Here is a 19,877-nt window from a genome sequence, read left to right as displayed (position 1 = left end):
GCTGCGAGGGTTCTAGAGGCGGAGGGGACCTGAGCGGGAGACAGAACTGAGATACCGGGCGGTGTAAGGCTGGGGTGGAATGGTTGAATGACTTGCTGGGGTGGACTAGTTTATAGTCTCTGGGGAGAGGAGAACTCGGTCTCTGCGGCAGTACCTCTCGGCTCCCTCTCGGTAATGCTACAGCAGAGAGACGCCGTTACCACATCCTTACTGTCGGGTGAACCAGGCATGACCGAGTACTAGAAGGAACTCGGGTGCCTGTTAGTTAGGAGGGCATCTCCTAGAAGTAAGGTGCTGCTGGTGGGCAGTGGCCATAATCTGCCCTGAGCTTGGCCCGTTTGAGGGAAACTCTGGTGTCGAGGCAAGGATTTCGGGGGCACATAGAGAAGTCGTCCTGGGGAGAGGCAGAGAAGTGGGCAGGCGAGGCACCCAGCTTCCCCGCCCAGCTGTTCGGCTCCCCCTTTGGCGCGTGGGTTGTCCGCGCCCCCTCACTGCAACCCCGTGTGCGTGTCTTCTGTCCCCCCCCAGACATCAGACTGCGGGTCCGGGCCGAGTACTGCCAGCATGAGACCGCTCTGCAGGGCAACGTGTTCTCTAATAAGCAGGACCCACTGGAGCGCCAGTTTGAGCGCTTTAACCAGGCCAACACCATCCTCAAGTCTCGGGACCTGGGCTCCATCATCTGTGACATCAAGTTCTCCGAGCTCACCTACCTCGACGCATTCTGGCGCGACTACATCAACGGCTCGCTACTAGAGGCGCTTAAAGGCGTCTTTATCACAGACTCCCTCAAGCAGGCTGTGGGCCACGAAGCCATCAAGCTGCTGGTGAACGTGGACGAGGAGGACTACGAGCTGGGCCGGCAGAAGCTCCTGAGGAACTTGATGCTGCAGGCACTGCCCTGACCTCCCCTCTCTCCGCTCGGGGGACGAGTCCCACCGCCCGCCTCTGGGGCTTACATACTGTTCTGGGGTTTGTTCTCTGCCCTTCCGACCAATCACACCCCTGCCTTTTTTTTTTTTTTTTTTTTAAAGGAAGAGATGGAAATGGAAGTGGTGTTCCCCACCCCTCCCTGCACCCACATGCCTGGGCCTCCCCTTTGTTTCCCTTTTCCACGTACCCTCCTAATGTGTGTCTCTACAGCCACCTTGCCACTGAGCCGTAAGACAAACGTAGAGGGAGAAGCAAAGGCTACGGAACGTAGTCTCTGTAAGGGTTGGAAGTGAACACTGCTTTTGGGTGCGTTGCGGGGTTATCCGTACTTCTGGCTTTATGAGGGCTCTTCAATTTTGTCTGAAAAACCAAAGGGCTGTGAGTAAGGGAGCTGTGTGGAAGGTGGGACTCTGAAGTGTATTTTGGAAATGAATCACCACCCTCTCCCAAATTATAGAATTTTTAAAAAACAAAGAAGCTGTGGCCCTTTCCGCGCTCTCCTGGCCTCTGGTGCTGCTCCTCTCTGCCCCGTCCCCTCCGTTGCAGGGCTGCAGACCTCTGCCTGGTGCGGCTCTGTCCTTTGTCCCCTTTGCCAAACCCTCTTCAAGGGAGGACTGGGTAAGAGGACTGGGTCAGCCGAGTTGCCCCTCCCGACAGGGCGGACAGAGAAGGGGGTGCTGATTAAAATACACTCCCCCTGAGAAGGGGAAGGGGGAGTGTGAGACTTCCCTTCCATGTTCAAGTGAAAATAAATCATGTAGCCTGCAGCCCTTTCCCCTTGGCTTTCTTCTGGCTGGGGCAAAGGGCATCACAGGTGCAAGCGAAGTGGTTGAGAATCACCTCCTGTCTTCTCTTTCCTTCCCCATTCTCTAGCCCGCCCCCACCCCCAAGCTTCGGAGCACGGGGCTGGGACATGCACTGAGTATTGCACTTTTATTTGGGTGGGGAGGCATGGCGAGTGAGCCAGGAGGCCTAGTGCTGGAGCCTGGTCCCACTGGTGCACCACCACCTCCCCCTTGAGCTCCCAAAGGAGATGTCCGGACACAGACTTTATGATGATTCTATTTTTTTCAATGCCAGTGCTGCTCAGCCCTCAGCAGAACCTCAGTTTTCATGAAATAAACAGTGACTATATAAAATTCCACCTTTCTCAAACTGAAGTCTGAGCTCAGGTGAAAGTTTCTTCTTTCCCAAGAAGCCGAGCCTGCGTTCCGTGAAGCGAGGCAAGGTTCTCCAGGTGAGGGGAGCCACGCCTGGGTCCTGCCTTCAAGTCGCAGCCACACCAGCTCACGCGGGAGTCTCAACTCCCAGAAGTCAAAGTCTTAAGACTGCGGGTGGCCCAGACTGCCGTAGAGGTCAGGCCTGCGGTGCTGGAACACGGGCAGGTGTTGGCGCAACTGCCGCAGGTAACGGAGGTCGATCCGGGCAAGGCAGAGGCCTGGTCCTTCAGGGCAGCGGGCCACCACCGTTCCCCAGGGATCCACCACCATGCTGTGGCCATAGCTTGCTCTCTTCTCATGGTGGCGTCCACACTGTGCTGCCGCCACCACGTAGCACTGGGTTTCAATGGCACGGGCCCGCAGCAGTACCTGGGGGTGAGGAGATGTGTGTTCACTTAGGTAGGCAGCAGCTAGTGGGAAACTGATAGGTGATGAACATTACAGGCCAGTCTACTCATTGTGACCATTCTGATAATTGCCTGGGAGTGATTTACTACGTTAATTATTCTTCAACATAATGAGAGGCAACAATCTAGGGAATGAATTTTCCCATTAGGTGGAGGGGGAAGAAAACCCTTCAGCTGGTAGGGCCAAGGGAGGAGAATGAAGTTCAAAGAAGGCCTGTATGTTTGTGTGTCTGTGGTTTGTTTTTTTGTTTTGTTTTATTTTTAAAGATTGGGTTGTTTATTTGAGAGAGGGAAAGAGCACAAGTAGGAGGGGCAGAGGGAGAGAATCCCAAGCAGACTCTGCACTGTGTGCAGAGCCCGATGAAGGGCTCGATCCCACAACCCCCAGATCATGACCTGAGCTGAAACGGAGACTCGAATGCTCAACCAACTGCACCCTCCAGGCGCCCTGAAGGCCCTTATGTTTTGAAGAGGGGTCCTTTTACCTCCCAGTGGGCTGGGCCTGTAACAGATCCAAAAGCTGAAGGGTAGGTAAGTATTTCTGCTCCAGCCTGAGCCAGTGCCAGAGAGAGTTCTGGAAACCGCATATCATAGCAGACAGCTAGACCAATCTGGAATGAAAAACAGCCTAATGCCCCTGTCCCGTTTGTCATAGCATCTAGGCATACTTGCCGCCTACCCCACTCCTTAGGGCTTGCCATCCTGTATTACTTCAAAATACGTCTATTTTCCTCTTCCCCGCCTCATCCTTTCACAGCTCCCACCTTGCCTGCTGGTGTACTGACAGGAGACTCAAGACTGGGCCCAGGAATGGTAGAGTCGCTCTCATGCATAGGCCCCTGTCCCGGAATCTCCACATCACACAGATGGGTCTTCCTGTAAGTGGCCACCACTGACCCTGGAGGAAGAGGGAGAAGGAATACTCAGTGCTGGTGTTCTAGAAGCCCGGCTTAGTTCCTCTCCTCCCAGGGGGCTAGCTCATAAGCTAGAATCACAAGCACAAACACCCCTAAAACTCTCGACCAAGGAAAACAAACCGAGGTGAGAAACAATTCTGCAGAATGTTAGGTTAGCCAGAAGAGCCAGGAAAGAGATGGCTAAAGAGTTACAAAGTCTCACCCTTGTCATTCAAAAGCACATGACAATTGTAGATTTTCTGAGTCTGCTCCCAGTCCTGGCCTCGCTCATGGAAACCACCCAAGGACAGCCAGAGTCCACATTCCCTGGGGAGAAGGAAGGCAAGGGGGAGGAGGCAACACTGGCAACTCTTCCCAATGTTCTACCCTCCTGTCTGGCAATTTGGGGACACTGCCCAACAGAGAAACTATCTTTCCCTCTCCCTTTCCCCCGATACCTGGCAAGCTGGGTATATTCTCCCAAAAGGTTCCCACCCAGTGGTTCAGACAAGCGTAGTGTCTCTGCAGAGTCCCTTGCAATGAAGTCGAATGCCTCAGGCAGGAAGGCGAGGCAAGCACCCAGTCTCGCAGCCTCTCGAACAAGCTCAGCGCATGTTTTGAAGTTCTCCTGCTTGTCCGGTGTTGATGTTACCTGGCACACAGCCACCAGCGGCAATTCCCAGGAAGAGGAGGAGATAGCCATGGCTCTGGCCCTGTGAGTTGGCACAGGCAGGACTCAGATATCCCAGAATGGGGAAACGGAAGTTTAATAGTAAGGGTCCCAAAGGGGGTTGCAGGAGGGCTGCAGGGCCCTTTGATTTCTCCTCCTCAGGGCACCCACTGATGAAATGTTCTGTGAATGGCTGGTACCCCCGTGTTTCCCACCCTCTATTCATTTAACAAACATTTCTTGAGCATCTACTAAGTGACAGGCACTGAGGACAGAGCAAAACATGTTACCTGGGCTGTGCACAAAGTACTGAGAGTCGAGGTAACCGGAGTCCAGGACACAGAAGAAGGGACAGGAGCTGGTGAGGAGGCCTGACGATGAAGCCCAGCCTGAGGAAGGTGAGAAATCAGGACACCAACCGCTCCCTCAAGCAGTGTATTTCTAGGATTCTCTGACTTCTCTCTCCGTACTATGAGGCTGAGTCAGGGCCCTCCCAGTAAAACCCCGCAAGTCTTCAAAACACTCTTTAGTGTGAGTAATTATGGGCTACAGGAAGAGATCATAAAGTGGGAAGATGGAGGAAAGGGCTTAGCTCGGCGCCTGAGTACCTGGATCTCCAGGGATCTGTACTAAACTGAAGCCCTGTTCCCCAGCGGAACGGATCCGCGGTTCAAGTCGTCTCCAAGAGACTTCCTCGCTTTTTTCCCAGCCTCTCTCCTCGCCTGTGCACCTGCAGAGCTTTACTGCTCAAAGCATACTCCACCCCTCACCCCGCCATCCCGGAGCGGAAGTTCACCTTCCCTGGTTCCCCGCCACCCGTGGAGGGCAGAGGGCACTGGCACCCACGCAGATCCCAACCCGCGTCCCCACTCTCCAGTTAACCCGTCCTTTCCGCCTCTCCCAGGGGCAGTGTCTCTATGTCACAAGTTAAAGCACTGCAGGCGGAATTCACCGCGGCCGGCGGGATAGGCAGCAGGTCCTACATGAAGATTCGGCCAGAACCATCCGCAAGATCCGAACCGAACCGCAGCCTGGAAGCACAAGTACCCGGGCGAGTGGGCGGTAACCCCCAGGCCGGATGTGACGCACGGCGGGGCGGGGCCGCGCACGCCGGAAGCCCAGCAGGCGACGAAGATGGCGGAGAGCAGCGGTCGCACCGGCAAGAGCAGCGGTAGCAGCGCGGGGAAAGGGGCGGTGTCGGCAGAGCAGGTGAGGAGCGGAGAACGCGAAGGAGGGCAACCGAGCCGGGTCCGGAGTCGATGCGGGGAGTGGGGGGGGGGGGAGCCTGTGGCTGGTGCAGGCCTCACCCCGGTCCCACCTTTGCGAGGCCGCCTAGAGAGGGGAGGGTCCTTGGAGGAGCTGGCCGAGCCCCCCGAGAGAGAGCCGGAGGGTTGATAGGTGAAGGCCACGCCTCCCTCGGGGTGTTGGGTGAGCCGGCAGGAGGCCCAAAGCCCGGAGATGCGGGGTGTGGGAGGATGCACAGTTGTGAGGGGAGATAGGTCGTCGCTTTCCCCACTTCTCCGCACCCTCAAACCCGATAGGCTGGGCCAGGCAGCTCGTAACGAATCCCGGGGGACTAGTCATCGGGCTGGTTGTGTGGTCTGTTACGTGACCCTGAAACCACGTTGACAATCGCCCTCACTCTGCAGAGCCACGTGACTCACATACTTGAACAGTGTAGTGTTCCATACTATTTTGACTCGCAAGTCATTATTAGATTGAATTTCTTTAGCGACCAGAAACCCTTTTCTAACCCGAGTTTGCATTTCTCCTAGTGTCTACCTTCGGGAGACGTTTGATAAATAACTCAGAAAGCCTTTTGTGGCGTGGGAGCCATGGTTTGCCAGTGGTGGGGCTAGTGTTGAATAGAGGTGGGAAGAAATCTACATGATAGAAAGGAAAACATAACACCTCTTTTAATTACAGGCTCACTTATCAGTTATTTGTTGAGCAGTTACTACAGGCAAAGCCATCTGCATAAAGATTTTTCGAATTGCCACATGCAGTCAAGGAGCTCATAATAAAATAAGACGTACAAAATGCTAACATGGGGCAGAGGATGAGTGTCCTAACGGGTACAAAGTGCTGTGGGATTTTGTGGAGGAGTGAAAGGATAGTTTCTACCCTCCCGGGTGGGGAGTTGTGGTGGAAGGGAAGGGAGAAGGAACCTAATATTTACTGAGGCTCTACCATGTGCTAGGCCCTCTGCTTGGTACAGGGAAACAGATACATGAAGTAGACCTTGTTTTCAAGATCGCTCACAGAAACCGAACAGCAGAGATGTACAATATTCTGCACAGGCCCCTCTTTATGCCAGCTAGAAAAGGGACCGTCTAACTAAGCAGGAGGTTATGGGATTTGAGGAGTGGATGGGAAAGGGGAGCTGTGGTATAGTGGGGGTGGCTAAGAGCATAAGAAGTGCACTGAGGTTTGGCAGATCTGTGTTTGAATCAGCTGTCTACTATTTATTATGTGCAGATGACCTTCCATGAGTTACTTCTCTCACCTTGCCCTCCTGTAAAAATATAATGGTGCATACCTCATCACTGTTTGGATTATTAGACAAGAAATGCATGCAAAGTGTTTTTGCAGGGTGACTGGAATAAAGTATGTTTATTTTTCCGGAAGAGATAATCCTTCAATTTAGTTCTAAAGGATGAGAGAAGTTAGTCAAGCAAAGAAGGAAGTAGAGAATTTCCTGGGCAGAGGGACTCATATACTTAAAATCACTGAGGCATGAGCCTGCCTGGCGTGTTTAGGGTGCAGGTAGACAGACTTAAAATATAGGATGGAATGCAAACCTTCAGTGCGAAGAAAAAGGGATAGGAATCTAGGATGTTTCTCAGATTTCTGTCTTTGATGGATGCTGGTGTCATAGGGAATGTAGGAAGATAGGAAATGTCGGGGTGAGGAGTGGGAAGTAAGTTTATTTTGGGGTTTTGAGTTTGGGTTTGTGTTTTTTTTTTTTTTAAGATTTTATTTATTTATTTGACAGAGAGAGCACAAGTAGGCAGAGAGGCAGGCAGACAGAGTGGGGCGAAGCAGGCTCCCTGCTGAGAAGAGAGCCCCAGGTGCCCCTGACGTACAAACCTTGAGTTACAGAAATCTGAGTCTGAGATACAGATTAGAGAATTTTAAGCTTATGGATGGTAGCCAAAGTCATGGTTATGGGCAAAGTCATCTAGGCTTTATACAGAAAGTGAAAAAAGAAGCAGAAGAAGGGTGGAACCAATATTTAAGGGGTTATGGAGAAAGGGAAGCCCTCGGAAGAAACTGAGCAGTTGTGATGATTGAGTTCTGAGGCTGTTTTGCTTAACGTTCTGTGGCCTTTGTGTTCCGGAGAGAACACTCGTAAAAGATAAAAGATTTATTGGGGAGTCTGGCTGGCTCAGTAGGTAGTGCATGTGATTCTTGATCTTAGGGTAGTGAGTTCAAGCCCCATGTTGGGCCTAGAGATGACTTTTTAAAAAAAATTTAAAAAATACATATATATATATATATATATATGGGATTTATCACTCCTGCAAATGTGAGCTACATATGTCCCTTATAAACAAGATGGAAGGAAGTAACACGCTGTACTAGGTACTTTACTTGTTTTTTGATCTGTTATTCAATTACTGCTATTTGGAGTAGGTTATATTGTCCTCCCTTTATAGATAAGGACATTTGCATTTCAGACACTTTAACTTACCCAGAGTCAGTAACTGAAGAGCAGGGCTTTCAATTGAGTGAGTGATTTGAGAATCAGACAGACATACTTTCCCATTTATACATGATCCTTTTAGAGATGTTTGAGCTGAGCCTGAAGGATTGGATAGATTTGAACAGGTGGTAATGGAAATAGGATATTCGGGAATAGGATAAGAGGAGAGCTAGGGAAAGCACAGGCTGACACGAAGTGCAGGGACTGGTTAGTTTAGCTAAATCATGAGGTGTAAGAAAGATGTGGTGCTTAAAGCAAGCTGAATCTTTGCATGACGAAGAATTTGGAACTTTTTAACGTAAGTGGTGAGGGAGTCACGGAAGGATGTATGGTATACTGTTGTTATTTTTCTGTTACATAAAATAAGGCATGTTCTTTGTGGAGATGTAGAAAACACAGGAAAAAGTACAAAATAAGAAATAAATTGCCCATGATCCTCATATGCAAACATAACTACTATTACCACTTTGGAATATATCCTTTGATACACTCCAAAGGAGTTTCTCCCCCTCCTTTATGTTTTGTTTGTTTGAGATTTTTATTTATTTATTTATTTGAAAGAGAGAGAGATCACAAGTAGGCAGAGAGGCAGGCGGGCGGGGGCGGGTGGGAGCAGGCTCTCCTCTGAGCAGAGAGCTGGATGCGGGGCTTGACCCCAGGACCTGAGATCATGCCCTGAGCGGAAGGCAGAGGCTTAACCCACTGAGCCACCCAGGCGCCCCATGTTTTTGTATGTTGTGTAGATGGAAAGGGAGGATATGTCTTCTTTACATATTTGTATATTTTATAATATTAGTATTATGCAATGTATACCATTTTGTAATCCGTGTTTTTTAAATATTTTATTTATTAGAGAGAGTGTCAGCGAGCGAGCAAGAGAGCGCAAGCAAGCATGAGCAGGGGGGAAGGGGCAGAGGGAGAAGCAGATTCCCAGCCGAGCAGGGAGCCTAATGCAGGGCTTGATTCCAGGACCCAGGGATCATGACCTGAGTCATGGGGAGACGCTTAACCGACTGAGCCACCCAGGCGCCCCTGTAGCCTGTGTTTTAAGTCTAATATATCATGAACATTTTTCTGTGTCATCCAGGTATTAGGAAAATTAAATTACCAGCAGTGTATAGGATAAATTTGGAGAGCCCAAAAATAGGGAGATCATTCACAAGACTACGGGAGTAGTTCAGACTCCCTGGTAGTGAAGGCTTGGACTAGGGTGGGGTCAGTGAGCCCGAGAAAAATTGCCGAAGCAGGTGCAGTGCATTCAGCAGTTGTTGGGATAGGGCGTGTTCAGAGATGAAACCGGGCTTTCCCACCTGGAGGGCTGGCGTGTGTCATTAGCAGAAATAAGGGAGAGGGGCACCAGGGTGGCTCAGTTCGCTAAGCGTCTGCTTTCAGCTCAGGTCACGATCCTGGAGTCCCAGGATCGAGCCCCACACTGGGCTCCCTGCTCCGAGGGGAGTCTGTGTCTCCCACTGCTCCTCATCTGCTCAAGCTTTCACTCTCTCCCTCTTGCTCAAGTAAATAAATAAACTCTTTTTTTTTTTAAATGGTGGTTTGTTTATTTATTTATTTATTTATTTAAAGATTCTGTTTATTTATTTGACAGAGAGATCACAGGTAGGCAGAGAGGCAGGCAGAGAGAGAGATGGGGAAGCAGGCTCCCTGCCGAGCAGAGAGCCCGATGTGGGGCTCGATCCGAGGACCCTGGGATCATGACCCAGGCCGAAGGCAGAGGCCTCAACCCACTGAGCCATCCAGGCGCCGCAGTAAATAAACTCTTAAAAAAAAAAGAAGAAGAAGAAAGAAAAAAAGAGTCTGCCTTCGGCTCAGGCTGTGATCCCCGGGGTCCTGGGATTGAGTCCCACATTGGGCTCCCTGCTCCACAGGGAGCCTGCTTCTCCCTCTGCCTTTCTCTGTTTCTGTCTCTCTTGTATGAATAAATAAAATCTTTCCAAAAAATGAAAGAAAGAAAAAAGGGAGACTAGAAAAGGAACAGTTTAAAATGGGGTAAAAGATGATCAGTTCAGCTTTAAATGACCTGAATTTAAGGTATCCATAGGACATTTAAGTGGGAATGTTCTGTACTAAAAGCTATTTATTGACAATCTGTTATATACTGGATATTGTCCTAAGTCCTTGATGTAACTAACTAATCTTCACAATATCCTACGAGACAGATATTATCTTCATGTTATTTTTTTTTAAAGATTTTATTTATTTATTTGACAGAGATCACAAGTAGGCAGAGAGGCAGGCAGAGAGAAAAGGGAGGAAGCAGGCTTCCTGCCGAGCAGAGAGCCCAATTCGGGGCTCCATCCCAGGACCCTGAGATCACGACCGGAGCCGAAGGCAGAGGCTTAACCCACTGAGCCACCCAGGCGCCCCATGTTATTTTTTTTTTTAAAGATTTTATTTATTTATTTAACAGAGAGAGATATCACAAGTAGAGCAGCAGGCAGAGAGAGAGGGGGAAGCAGGCTCCCCTCTGAGCAGAGAGCCCCATGCAGGGCTCGATCCCAGGACCCTGAGACCATGACCTGAGCCGAAGGCGGAGGCTTAACCCACTGAGCCACCCAGGCACCCCTGTCTTCATGTTATTGGTGAAGAAACAGATTTGAAAAAGAGATAACTTGCTCATGGTTAGATTGTGAAGCCATTTCTGGCCAACTTCAGGGCTCCTTCTTCTAACATTTAAGTATGGGTCTAGAATTTCTGAGAAGGCCTGAGTTTGCAGGCAGTAGAATAAAGGCAATTGTTGAAGCCATAGAAGTAGCTAAGATACCAATTGAAATGGTCTAGGTCATAAAGAAAGTACTATGAAAAGAATCTTAGATCCTGTCTCCATGGTGGGGATGAGAAGAACAACTTCAGAAAGAGGAAGGGAGTGGTTTTTTTTGTTTTTGTTTTTTTTGAAGATTTTATTTATTTATCAGAGAGAGAGTGCGTGCACACAAGCAGGCAGAATGGCAGGCAGAGGCGGAGAGAGAAGCAGGCCACCCGCCGAGCTAGGAGCCGGATTCGGGACTCTATCCCAGAAGCCTGGGATCACGAACTGAGCGGAAGGCAGCGGCTCAACCGACTGAGCCACACAGGCATCCCAGGAAAGGAGTGTTAAGAGAGGTAGGAGAGCCAAAGAACAGAAGGGTCCCGGAAGCTAAAAGAGAGAAGAGAACCTTCCTTGTATTGGGCACTGGACATGTTCCCTCCGTTTAGTTCTCCTTGTTACCCTGAGGCAGTGGTTCTCAGCCTGCTCTGACTTCACCCCAGGAGAAGTGTGATAATGCTTGGAGACGTCTTTTGTTGTCACAAGTAGGAGCTGCTTCTGGCTTTCAGTGGGTAGAAGCAGAGAGCTTGCTAAATCTGCATTGCTCAGGAGAGCCCCCCATAAGAAAGTATTCTCCTGGGGCACCTGGGTGGCTCAGTGGGTTAAAGCCTCTGCCTTCGGCTCAGGTCATGGTCTCAGGGTCCTGGGATAGAGCCCCCACATCGGGCTCTCTGCTCAGCAGGGAGCCTGCTTCCTCCTCTCTGTCTGCCTCCCTCTCTGCCTACTTGTGATCTCTGTCAAATAAGTAAATAAAAATCTTTAAAAAAAAAATTAAAAAAAAAAAAGAAAGAAAGTATTCTCCTGCTCAGAATATCAATATTGCTGATGTTTAGAAACCCTTCCCGCATGGTATAGGAGATCTATTTTATAAGTGAGGAAACCAAGAGAAAAGTTAGTAACTGGCCAAACAACAAGGGGAACTAGGATATGAACCCATGTCGGACCCAAGTCTGGGCTGTTTCCACCTGCTGTGTTGCTCCTTAAAGGAAGAGAGTAGAGGGTGCCTGGGTGGCTCAGTGGGTTAAGCCTCTGCCTTTGACTCAGGTCATGATCTCAGGGTCCTGGGATCGAGCCCCGCATCGGGCTCTCTGCTTGGCAGGGAGCCTGCTTCCTCCTCTCTCTCTCTGCCTGCCTCTCTGCCTACTTGTGATCTCTGTCGAATAAATAAAATCTTTAAAAAAAAAAGAGTAGAGAAGCAGAGTGAAAATTGAGAAGAAAATTGTTGAATATGGTAAGAGGCCATTTGTGATTTTTGAGAGGATAGTTTAATAAGTAACAATAGTTTAGTAGCTAGTGATAGAGAGAAGGCATTTTGGGAGTTGGGTTGGGAGTGAATGGGAGGTGAGGAAAGGAGGCAGTGAGTACGGAATAGTCCTAAAAGAAGAAGATGAGGAGAAGGGCTGAGAACCATTATCTGTTGGGGTATTAAGGCCAAGGATGTTTCTTTTTTTAAAAAAGATTTTATTTTATTTATTTGATTAGAGAGAGAGAGCGTGTGTGAGTACACACAAGCACATACAGAGCGAGAGGGACAGGCAGACTCCCAGCTGATCAGGGAGCCTGATGACGTGGGGCTTGATCCCAGGACTCCAAGTTCATGACCTGAGCCAAAGGGAGACTCTGAACTGAGCCACCCAGGAGCCTCTGGTCAAAGACATTTTCTTCATAGTTGAGTATGTTTGTCAGGAAAGGGGGCACTGAACTGAAAAGAGGTTATTTAGTGAGTGACACCCCAGAAAATGCTTTAACAGATGAATCTAGTCATAATTCTTGACCTGTTGTTCTGTTCTTCACTGAACCCACTAAGAGTAAACATCATGTAGGTAAGCAGGCCAAAGGACATTTTGGAGGTAAAGCTAATGATTACAGATTTTTCCTGAAGTTACCAACACTATACGGTATTGATTAAATAAAACCAAAAAAAAAAAAAAAAGGAAAGAAAAAGGAAAATAAATGAAAATAAATGACTTTTTTTTTTTCTTTAAGATTTTATTTATTTATTTATGAGAGAGAGAGAGAGAGAGAGAGAGAGAGAAAGCATGAGCAGGGGTAGGGCAAAGGGAGTGGGAGAAACAGACTCCCCACTGAGCACAGCACCTGCTGGGTCCCGAGGTTCATGACCTGAGCTGAAGTCAACCACTTAACCGACTGAGCCATCCAGGCGCCCTCGATATATTTTTTAAAGATTTTCTTTTTTAAGTAATCTCTACATCCAGGACTGGAACTCACAACCCTGAGATCAAGAGTGTTAAGCTCTTCTGACTGAGCTGGCCAGTGCCCACCCCGCCCCCCCCACCCCCCACCCAGTTTGACCTTAATGAGAGGTGATAATATGACAAGCTGGTAAAAATACACCAGTAGAAAATGGATTCTTAGAGTTCAACAAACCTGGGTGGAAAGTACTGGTTCACTGTGTTGTTTTCTTACCCACACCCCACCAGCCTCGGTCTGCTGATCTATAAACTGAAGTATATGTCTTATAATGTGTTTTTATTTTAGAATTAAGTGAGATAAAGAGTAGCAGAGTGCTTGGCAGATAGTAGTGTTCTTTCACTTACAAACTGTGGGAGGAAGGTATATTACTGTAGGACCGTGGAAAAAATAGGTATTTAAAAAGAGGTTGTATTTGCATATTTAAAATTTCAAAAAAGGTTAACAGTAAAGATTAGAAGGCAGGCTGCATGGTTGAAAATTAGGAACACGGGGCGCCTGGGTGGCTCAGTGGGTTAAGCCTCTGCCTTCAGCTCAGGTCACGATCCCAGGGTCCTGGGATTGAGCCCCACATTGGGCTCTCTGCTTGGCGGGGAGCCTGCTTCCCCCTCTCTCTCTGCCTGCCTCTCTGCCTACTTGTGATCTCTGTCTGTCAAATAAATAAATAAAATCTTTAAAAAAAAAAAAAAGAAAAGAAAGAAAATTAGGAACACAAGAGAATTGGAAAAATTTTCTACCAAAAAAATTTAAGGGGGCACGTGGGTGGCTCAGTTGGTTAAGCATCTGCCTTTGGCTCAGGTTGTGATCCCGGGGTCCTGGGATAAAGTCCCGTGTTGGGCTCCCTGCTCAGCGGGGAGTCTGCTTCTCCCTCTGCCCTCCACCTCCTCTTGTGCTGTCTCTCACTCTCTCTCTCTCAAATAAGTAAATAAAATCTTTAAACAAAAATTTAAGGAATTGATATGCTTTATTTTATTTTTAGTTTTTTTTTCTTTTTTTTTTTTTAAGTATTGTATTTATTTGAGAGAGAGCATGAGAGGGGAAGGGTCAGAGGGAGAAGCAGGCTCCTTGATGAGCAGGGAGCCTGATATTTTTAATTTTTTAAAAGATTTTATTTATTTGACAGAGAATGAGAGAACACAAGTAGGGGTAGAGAGAGGAGCAGGCTCCCCGCTAAGCAGAGCGCCCTATGCGGGTCTCGAAGCAGGACTCGATCCCAAGACCCTGGGATCATAACCTGAGCTGAAGGCAGACACGTAACCTCCTGAGCCACCCCCGTGCCCTAATAAGCTTTTATTATTATTATTATTATTATTATATATTTTTTTAGAGAGTGGGTCCCACATACACTCGAGTGAGGAGGAGGGGCAGAGGGAGTGGGGGAGAGAACCCTAAGCAGGCTCCACACTCAGCACAGAACTGACATGGGGCTTCATCTTACGACCCTGAGATCATGACCTGGGCCCAGATCAGGAAGCAGACGCTTAACTGACTGAACATCCAGACATGATACGCATTTATATGTGAGCACATGGAAGGGGTTAACATATGGGATGTGTTAACTAATTTCATTTTGGTAATCATTTCACAGTATGTACACAAATCATAATCTTGTATACCTTAAACTTACACAATGTCATATGGCAATTATATCTCAATAAAGCTCTGGGGATAAAAAAGAAAACCATGTCCTGTATAAAATTGTTTGTACATTGTACATTCCAATGATGAGAATGTGAAAAGCTCTCTATAGTTACCAGGATTGAAGGTTTTTTTTTTTTTTTTTTTTGAATTGAATAAACAGCTGGTATTTTAATTTAAATGGATTCTTTCTCAGTAGGGAGGTTTACATGTGAGATGATGAGTTTAGTAGGGCAGAGAGAATCAGCAGTAACCTGGTCATCCCTGATTATTGCAGACAACTTTAGGAGAACAGGAATAAGGGAAAGAGAAGGAAATTTAATTCTAGCCCTAGGGGAGAAGACCATTAGAAAAGTTGTATTTGGGGGCGCTTGGGTGGCTCAGTGGGTTAAGCCTCTGCCTTCGGCTCAGGTCATGATCTCAGGGTCCTGGGATTGAGCCCCGCATCGGGCTCTCTGCTCAGCAGGGAGCCTGCTTCCCCCTTTCTCTCTGCCTGCTGCTCTGCCTACTTGTGATCTCTCTCTCTGTGTCAAATAAATAAATAAAGTCTTAAGAAAAGAAAAGTTGTATTTTAACAGGAAGAATGTGGGGCTGCATCACAGCCTCTGTCTTCATTATGTGGCAGAGCCCGGAGATGGCACGTTAATACCAGTTTATTTGGCTCTAATTTCCAGTTAGGTTACAGTCAGCTGCTAAGAGATTTCATTTTCTTTAAGGGCAGCAGTGGCTGAAATTTTCCATAGTAACTGTGGATAACTCATACATTTAAATAGATTTATTCTAGTTTGACATTTGAGTACAGGTTCATAAACTGGACCAGGAGGAAATAGGGGTTGTTAATTAGCAAGAATGTTTGAAGAAAAATTGGAATTAAAAAAAAAATCTCTCTTTTGCCTTTAGTTAGGTTAAATTGGTGGTTGAGAAGTAGATTCTTACTAATTTTTTTTTTTAAGATTTTGTTTATTTATTTGACAGACAGAAATCACAAGTAGACAGAGAGGCAAGCAGAGAGAGAGGGGGAAGCAGGCTCCCTGCGGAGAAGAGAGCCCGATGCGGGGCTCGGTCCCAGGACCCCGGGATCATGACCCGAGCCGAAGGCAGAGGCTCACCCCACTGAGCCGCCCAGGTGCCCCAATTCTTATTAATTATTAAGGAAAATAAGTTCAGGCCTCAGAAATCTTAGACTCTTCCCTGATTTCATTGGTGTATTTAACAACATTCATCCAGGAGAGTGGGTCATCAGGGTGCTAGGGGAGCATCTAGAATCTGGTTTAGTTATGGAATTTTCATAGGTGAAATTATTTTGATTTGTAACACTGACAGCGGGGAAAAAGCTAACTATAAATGGAATAGTTTGGTATAGGCAGTGGAGGCGAAGGGAGAGAGGCTTGTAGAGGATTTAGATTTTCAAGGCATCTGTTGGAACGAGTGGACGGAGTGGAGGGAGATGGACAGGTGGGGGCCGGGAGAAGGCAGCTCGCCACTCGAGTGGCAGGGTCCTCGTCAGACCCGTTCCTTGGCTTTTTGAGCAGTAGAAGGATGTCGGGGGGTGGCCATTAGGACCTTACTAGCTGTAGATGAGCCTTGCAGAGAAAGCTAGAGATAGAAGATCCTAGTGAGGTTCAGGTGGTTGGTCCTTAGTGGTGGTGAGACTGGACGTGATGTGTGGGAGAGCAAGCTCCGGCTGCCGTGCGGGTGGGTGGGCTCACTGCTCTTGGCAGAGCGGGAGGGGCTGGAGCGGGGGCCGTGATAGTAGCGAATGTACTTTACTGCGTACAGAGTCCTTTCATACTCGCTGGTTCACAGGCTATGACAGCTCAGTAGAGTAGGTCCCGTGTGCGTTTCACATGTGGGAACTAAGGCTCAGAGCGGGTAACCCCGCGGTTCTCAGTTCTGGCTGCACATTACAATTATGTGGGAGAGCTTTTTGTTTTTTGTTTTTTGTTTTTTACATCTTTTTTTTTTTTAAGATTTTATTTATTTATTTATTTGACAGAGAGAGATCACAAGTAGGCAGAGAGCAGAGAGCCCGATGCGGGGCTTGATCCCAGGACCCTGGGATCATGACCTGAGCCGAAGGCAGAGGCTTTAACCCACTGAGCTACCCAGGCGCCCCTGTGGGAGAGCTTTTAAAATACTGAGGTCTGGGGCATCTGGGTGGCTCAGGGTTAAGTGTCCCACTCCTTACACTCTTGGTTTCGGCTTAGGTCAGGATCTCAGGATCATGGGATGGAGCCCCAGCCTCCAGGCTCAGTGCAGTCAGCTTGGGATTCTCTCTTTCCCTCTGCCCCGCTCCTGCATGCATGTGGCAATCTCTCTCTCTTTCTCTAAAAATAGTAAATAAAATTAAAAAAAAAAAAAAGAAAAATCCTGAGGCCTGGGCCTCACCCAGTGATTGTGTAAATGTCCTGAGGCGCCACTCTTCCCACTTTTCACTCCCCTGGGGATTCTGACGTGTAGCCAGGGTTGAGAGCCATACGGTTGAATGTCTGAGGCCATAGGGCTGGTATGTGGCAGAGACAGAACCCGAAACCTGGTCTTCTGTCTCCCGGCCCCAGGTTTTCCTTTTCTTCTTTCCCCTCCCATTCCACCCACCCCCATAATTTTCTGCCCTCATTACATTTTCTGCCTTTCGTGTGATGTTCTCTCCAAACAGCCCTCAGCGCCCTGTACTGAAAGTCATGGGGATGGTGATAGTGGTGCCCCGGTCAGGTTTTCACGCCGTTTTAATTCCCTGCTCCGTTTCTGGGGAGCCAGGGGCTGGCAGGGATTATTCCTCTGGCTTTTACATATGCGACTTCCTGCGCCTCTCCTGCACCCCCTTTCTCCCCGTTTCTCCGTCCTGCAGGCTTCAGGGAAGGCAGTGCGTCTCCACGAACCCGCGTTAGTTAGGGTTTCTAGGCTACAGAAACAGATTCTGGCCAACTTTTTGGATTTCTTTTTAAGCAGTATTTCGGAAGGCTAGTGGGTCTTTCAGAGAATTGAACACAATGAAAAGAGAGGTTCAAGAACTGGGTCACACCGAGTTCAAGAACTAGGGCAGCTTTGGGGATTTCAGGAGGAGGGACGGAGGATCATCTGTGTGCGACTGTTGTCTTCGCTCCCGCTGTCTTCCGGACCTGTTTGTCTCTCCCCCATCAGTTCCTGTACAGAAGCTCTGGTATAGGACAGGTCGCCATCCCCCATGGCCAGGGAGCATGGGTCCTGTGACCAGTAGCCCCACAAGCAGCCCCCTGAGCTCAGGAAGGGCAGTTCCCCTGGGCAGACCCGAACGAGGGTTATGACAAGAGTTCCTCGCTACAGAGCCTTTGGTCACGGCCTTCTCTCCCTGCAAGTCCGAGCTCCTGGGGGAGCTCTCCTCCCCCTCGCCGCCCCCCCATCTGTAGCACCTGCGCCTGTCCCTCACCAGCCTGTCCCTCACCACCCGGAAGGAAGCTGCAGGAGGGGCGGGCAAGTTCCCAGTCGCAGTGGGCGCTCCGGAAGCGTTGAGTGAGTGGAATTCAGACAGACTAACGGCAGGAATCACAGACTTGGATTCTACCTCTTTTCCGAGGTGGTGTCCAGAGCCTCCCTTCTGTGTGATGCTGGAGCCTCTGCCATGTCCAGCGTCTCCCCTCTCACTTCACTTTCTCCTCTTCTAAGGTGATCGCTGGCTTCAACCGCCTTCGGCAGGAGCAGCGGGGGCTGGCGTCCAAAGCCGCCGAGCTGGAGATGGAGTTGAACGAGCACAGGTGAGGAGGTGGGGGAGCAGCCAGCGACCGGAGAGTGGGCCGGCGCTTGTGCGGGGTGGTCGCTGCGGGCTGGGCCCACTGCTCAGAGCCGCCCGCCCTCCCCTCCCCGCAGCCTGGTGATCGACACCCTGAAGGAGGTGGATGAGGCCCGCAAGTGCTACCGCATGGTGGGAGGCGTGCTGGTGGAGCGGACGGTCAAAGAGGTGCTGCCGGCCCTGGAGAACAACAAGGAGCAGGTGAGCGGGGCCGCCCGAGGGGCGCGGGAGGGGAGCCGGGTGCAGGCGAGCAGGTGGGAGCCCCTGTTGAGGATGGCGTAAGGAGCCTGTCAGCCTGTGCTTCTTAGGGTGCCTTAAGTCTAGACTCAGACGGGAGTAGATGCGGGCTGCCAGCCTCTCGCCCTGCGCCCTGGGACCTGGCTGAACTGGGGGAGAGGTCGAGGCGAGAGCCGTGTTTCTCCCAGTGTAGTCCGTGGATGCCTGCGTCCGGGTCATCTGGACGACAGTCTAAAATGCAGCTTCCGGGGGCGCCTGGCTCAGTGGGTTAAAGCCTCTGCCTTCAGCTCAGGTCATGATCCCAGGGTCCTGGGCTGGAGCTGCGAATCGGCCTCTCTGGGGATCAGGGAGCCTGCTTCCCCACCCCCTCTGCCCGACACTCTGCCTACTTGCGATCTGTCAAATAAATAAATAAATAAATAAAATCTTAAAAAAAATAAATGCAACTTCCTGGGGCACCTGGGTTGCTCAGTTGGTTAAGCAACTGCCTTCGGCTCAGGTCATGATTCTGGAGTCCTGGGATGGAGTTACGCATCGGGCTCCAGCTCCGTGGGGCTTCTCATGGGGCTTCTGCCTCTGACTTTCTCACTTCTCGTGCTTTCTCTCTTTCTCTCTCTCAAATAAATAAATTAAAATCTTTTAAAAAAATAAATGATATTTTTATATCATTTCTGGACCCACTGATTCAGGACAGTTGGAGGTGGGGCCTGTGGAGTGGCTTTTTTTTTTTTTTTTTTTTTTTAAAGTAATCTCTGTGCCCAGTGTGGGGCTTGAACCCACAACCCTGAGATCAGGAGTCTTATGCTTTACCAACGAGCCAGCCAGGTGCCCCGTGGAGTGGCATTTTAAAAACAGACAGCCCAAGTGGTTCTTACATACATTAAAGTTTATAAATCACTTTTGATTTTTTGAGAGAGGCAGACTTTCAGGGTCTGGGCTCTCCTGTCAATATTGGTGAGGCCGGAGGTATTATCCTTCCGTCAGTCCCCAGCCACAGTCCATCCCAGCCAGGGGAAGGGAGTGCTGGAATCCTATTCATGTAATCCCTGTCGCTTGCCCTCTAGATACAGAAGATCATTGAGGCACTCACACAGCAGCTTCAGGCAAAGGGAAGAGAATTAAATGAATTCCGGGAAAAGCACAACATTCGTCTGGTGGGGGAAGATGAGAAGCCGGCAGCCAAGGAGAGCTCGGAAGGGGCCGGGGCTAAGTCCAGCTCAGCCGGAGTGTTGGTCTCCTAGGGACCAAGGCCTTTGCATTTTTTTCTACCCTGACTCCCACTTCTCCTAATTTCTCTTTATTGTTATTATTATTATTTTCTCTGCTATTGTAATATTTTTTTGTTAATTAAATGTTTTGGTCAGAATGCTCA

At 49.1% G+C, this 19,877-nt stretch overlaps 3 protein-coding genes across 8 annotated transcripts in view; 2 read left to right on the top strand and 1 right to left on the bottom strand.

The window, feature by feature from the left end:
* Positions 1 to 2,085, top strand: part of DEDD (death effector domain containing) — a 12,011-nt gene extending 9,926 nt beyond the window's left edge. For all 3 annotated transcript variants that reach the window (XM_080824547.1, XM_080824549.1, XM_080824548.1), the window contains one exon: positions 529 to 2,085. In XM_080824547.1, coding sequence (XP_080680673.1) covers positions 529 to 905 — 377 coding nt within the window. In that variant the 3' untranslated portion in view covers positions 906 to 2,085. The remainder of the gene's footprint in view (positions 1 to 528) is intronic.
* NIT1 (nitrilase 1) lies at positions 1,853 to 5,213 on the bottom strand. 4 transcript variants are annotated; one of them, XM_080824545.1, is made up of 7 exons: positions 4,923 to 5,213; positions 4,417 to 4,515; positions 3,915 to 4,169; positions 3,680 to 3,783; positions 3,325 to 3,458; positions 3,046 to 3,171; positions 1,853 to 2,522 (listed from the first exon to the last, which is right to left on the bottom strand). In XM_080824545.1, exons 3-7 carry the CDS (start codon positions 4,157 to 4,159, stop codon positions 2,256 to 2,258), a joined length of 876 nt encoding a protein of 291 aa, XP_080680671.1. In that variant the 5' UTR covers positions 4,160 to 4,169; positions 4,417 to 4,515; positions 4,923 to 5,213; the 3' UTR covers positions 1,853 to 2,255. The 4 variants fall into 4 exon arrangements, with proteins under 4 accessions (XP_080680671.1, XP_080680670.1, XP_080680669.1 ...); XM_080824544.1 differs by having other exon boundaries at positions 5,110 to 5,184; XM_080824543.1 differs by having other exon boundaries at positions 5,079 to 5,177.
* Positions 5,031 to 19,877, top strand: PFDN2 (prefoldin subunit 2). The gene is made up of 4 exons (XM_080824550.1): positions 5,031 to 5,335; positions 18,145 to 18,233; positions 18,346 to 18,469; positions 19,570 to 19,877. The coding sequence occupies exons 1-4, from the start codon at positions 5,261 to 5,263 to the stop codon at positions 19,744 to 19,746; spliced, it is 465 nt and encodes a 154-aa protein (XP_080680676.1). The 5' UTR covers positions 5,031 to 5,260; the 3' UTR covers positions 19,747 to 19,877.

This window comes from Martes martes (genome assembly GCF_963455335.1).
Source record: "Martes martes genome assembly, chromosome: 15".
Taxonomy (NCBI): Eukaryota; Metazoa; Chordata; class Mammalia; order Carnivora; family Mustelidae; genus Martes; species Martes martes.
Note: the sequence above shows the minus strand (reverse complement) of the source record. Positions and strands in the feature narration are given on the sequence as shown.

Excerpts from the sequence above, each read along its gene's own strand:
- PFDN2 (XM_080824550.1), top strand. The coding sequence starts at position 5,261 with ATGGCGGAGAGCAGCGGTCGCACCGGCAAGAGCAGCGGTAGCAGCGCG. Across the intron at positions 5,336-18,144 it reads GGGCGGTGTCGGCAGAGCAG|GTGATCGCTGGCTTCAACCG; the intron begins GTGAGGAGCGGA and ends TCCTCTTCTAAG. Across the intron at positions 18,234-18,345 it reads ATGGAGTTGAACGAGCACAG|CCTGGTGATCGACACCCTGA; the intron begins GTGAGGAGGTGG and ends CCCTCCCCGCAG.
- NIT1 (XM_080824543.1), bottom strand. The coding sequence starts at position 5,131 with ATGGTTCTGGCCGAATCTTCATGTAGGACCTGCTGCCTATCCCGCCGG. Across the intron at positions 3,172-3,324 it reads TCAGTACACCAGCAGGCAAG|ATTGGTCTAGCTGTCTGCTA; the intron begins GTGGGAGCTGTG and ends TTTTCATTCCAG. Across the intron at positions 2,523-3,045 it reads CAGGCCCAGCCCACTGGGAG|GTACTGCTGCGGGCCCGTGC; the intron begins GTAAAAGGACCC and ends CCTCACCCCCAG.